Source organism: Vigna radiata, unplaced genomic scaffold (assembly GCF_000741045.1).
Source record: "Vigna radiata var. radiata cultivar VC1973A unplaced genomic scaffold, Vradiata_ver6 scaffold_137, whole genome shotgun sequence".
NCBI lineage: Eukaryota > Viridiplantae > Streptophyta > Magnoliopsida > Fabales > Fabaceae > Vigna > Vigna radiata.
Window position 1 is genome coordinate 1,082,547 of NW_014543260.1, and position 2,414 is coordinate 1,084,960.

General features: G+C 33.8%; 1 protein-coding gene across 1 annotated transcript in view; it reads right to left on the bottom strand.

The window, feature by feature from the left end:
* Window positions 1-1,999, bottom strand: part of LOC106753526 (squamous cell carcinoma antigen recognized by T-cells 3) — a 12,291-nt gene extending 10,292 nt beyond the window's left edge. Inside the window, exons 1-5 of the mRNA XM_022777543.1 lie at window positions 1,988-1,999; window positions 1,581-1,796; window positions 519-794; window positions 272-406; window positions 4-57 (exon numbers count right to left, since the gene is read on the bottom strand). Coding sequence (XP_022633264.1) covers window positions 4-57; window positions 272-406; window positions 519-794; window positions 1,581-1,796; window positions 1,988-1,999 — 693 coding nt within the window. The remainder of the gene's footprint in view (window positions 1-3; window positions 58-271; window positions 407-518; window positions 795-1,580; window positions 1,797-1,987) is intronic.
* Window positions 2,000-2,414: the final 415 nt, after the last annotated feature.

Below are 2,414 nucleotides of genomic sequence, written 5' to 3' on the forward strand. Positions count from 1 at the left end.
AACCCAAGGGCAGTTCTTAGTTGCCCTAGAATAAACATTGCTGACAATATTACCAACCTAGAAAAGAAGCAAGCAGGAGAAAACTCCAAATTAGAAAACTGGACATAGGAAATGGATGATGTGAAGTGAAAAGGATAATAGAACAACAAAATCCATATCCCACTAGGTTGGGTTGTCTCAGATCACATGATGCAATTTGCTGAAGACATTCAGGGGTATTATTTACCATAAAATGTGACAAAGATAGTATGAAGAAGGGAAATTTTAAAACCTTTAAAGTGTTATCCAAATAGCGAGTATAATCAAGCCAGAGATCAGGTGATATAGGAAAGTCAGTAATAGCTCGTTCATATAGAACTTGAATTCTGGCTGACATTCCATGTGATTGCTCAAATTTCAAATAGTTCTGCAATACAAATATCTTACTATAAGAGATTAGGCATGCTAAAGAACAATGAATACATTCTAGGATTCTACCTCTTACAAGTAAATAGTCATGTTTTCACTTGGAAACATACTATGTAGTGTTGCAGTTTTTCTGAATCAGAAACATTCAGGCTCAAAATTTGTTCTTCAAGATGAAAACGAGCATTGTACATCTCCAAGGCCTTTTGGTATGAAGATGCAACATGAGGATAAATATCAACCAAGTCGATGGTTTCAACATCTTGAAGATTTCTCTGTTCCGCCTCCCAAGCCTTATAGGCAGTAAGTGTTGAACTCATGTCAGCAAGGGGAACAGACAACTGGCGGTGAAATAAACTATGAATACGATGAACTTGCTTTTCTTTGGCCTGTAAAAGCAGAAGAAAACTTAATGTACCACTGAAACAACAACCTATGATGCCTGCCACCAAAAGCTTCAATAAAGCCAAATTCTTTTTTAAATGTTANAATTTAATCTCCNAATCAGGTTTCTNTTTGGCTGCTGGATTTTCTTTGCTCTATAACTCTCTCCATGACTTCAAAGACCAAAATTAAATTACTCTCTCAATTGAATCTTCAGAGTTAGCTAAGGGCATTTTGTGCATTCGAGGCACCACCTCAGCAATACCACTCTTTCCCCCACACTTCATTNTTTACTATTCTGTACTCAACTGTATCTGNCAAGTTAANAAGCTCAACCAAAAATTTTGGTAAATAGCAAAACCTAATCTCAAATCAAATTTTTATTTGACAGCAGAATCTCCTTTGTCCTTTAAATCAATTCAAATCCTTTAAATCACTTCAACAAACCAAAATTAAAATATGCAATCAACCGAATTTTCACAATTACCTCAGGACATATTTGTGCATTCAAGGCTCTAACTCTAGAACAAAACTAATTTTAGCTGCACCTATGTTGCTATGCCCTAAATATTATCATCGAAGTAAAACCTCCGGTTTCTACACGATGAAAGAAAATTTAAAACTTTCTTCTGACAAATAATGGTGTACAAAAATGCTTAATTAATACAATGCTTTGGGCACAAAATAAAACATTGCATTAACATAAAACATTTACATATAGCTGAACTAAAACTAGCATGTTTTCTAGTACCATCAACATAGATCTATGGTAAAATTAAAAATTTTCAGACCTGTGCATCAGTATCATCTGTGGTTAAAAGTATAGCCTGCTCGTATTGCCTGTATACTTCCCATATTTTACTACCTTCAACAACATGCAAACCACCTGCAGTCAGGGCACTCTCAAACAGATCCCTCGCCTTGGAAATACCAGTAGGTGTACATTGGCGTATCATTGGATCAAACTCTTGGAAAAAGTTAATGTAGTCACACCAAAGAGAGATAGACTGAAACAGAGGATAACGCAACAGTTGAGCAAAACCTTTAAAATAATATAATTTAATTATAAATGTTGAAAAGAAAAAAAGTGTTTATCCTAAAAAGGAGCTACAGTTTTGAAGAGGTACTCCTCTTAACTACGAAAAGGTAAACAGATGAACTGCTCAAGCAGAGATTAATTATCTAAAGCGGGCAGAACCAATTTAACCATTGAGAAATGAAAAAGTAGAAAGTAGAGAAGAAAATCAAAGAATTAAATCAGAAACAAAACTCTTGTCTGTTTTTCAAATTGAAGAAAATATAAATGTTGAAAGTTGAGAACACTAATTTTGTTATTTGAAGGAAAGGGAAAAACATGTAAATATCTTGTGGAAGCTTCTATAATGTGTCTAACTAATACGTTTGAAAATGAAAAAGTGTGGTGATGATCGTTGAAAAGTGACTCCCCATTTTATGTGGATATGGCTACCGATCACCTACAACTCTTTCTTTTTTCTCATTGCTTTATCATATCATATCTATCCATTTCTATTTTCCTCTTGTAGGATGTATATTTCTTTCACATCAAATTATTTACAATTAAAAAAAACAAATTAAAATATATAACTCATCCTTTTAGGAAGTAG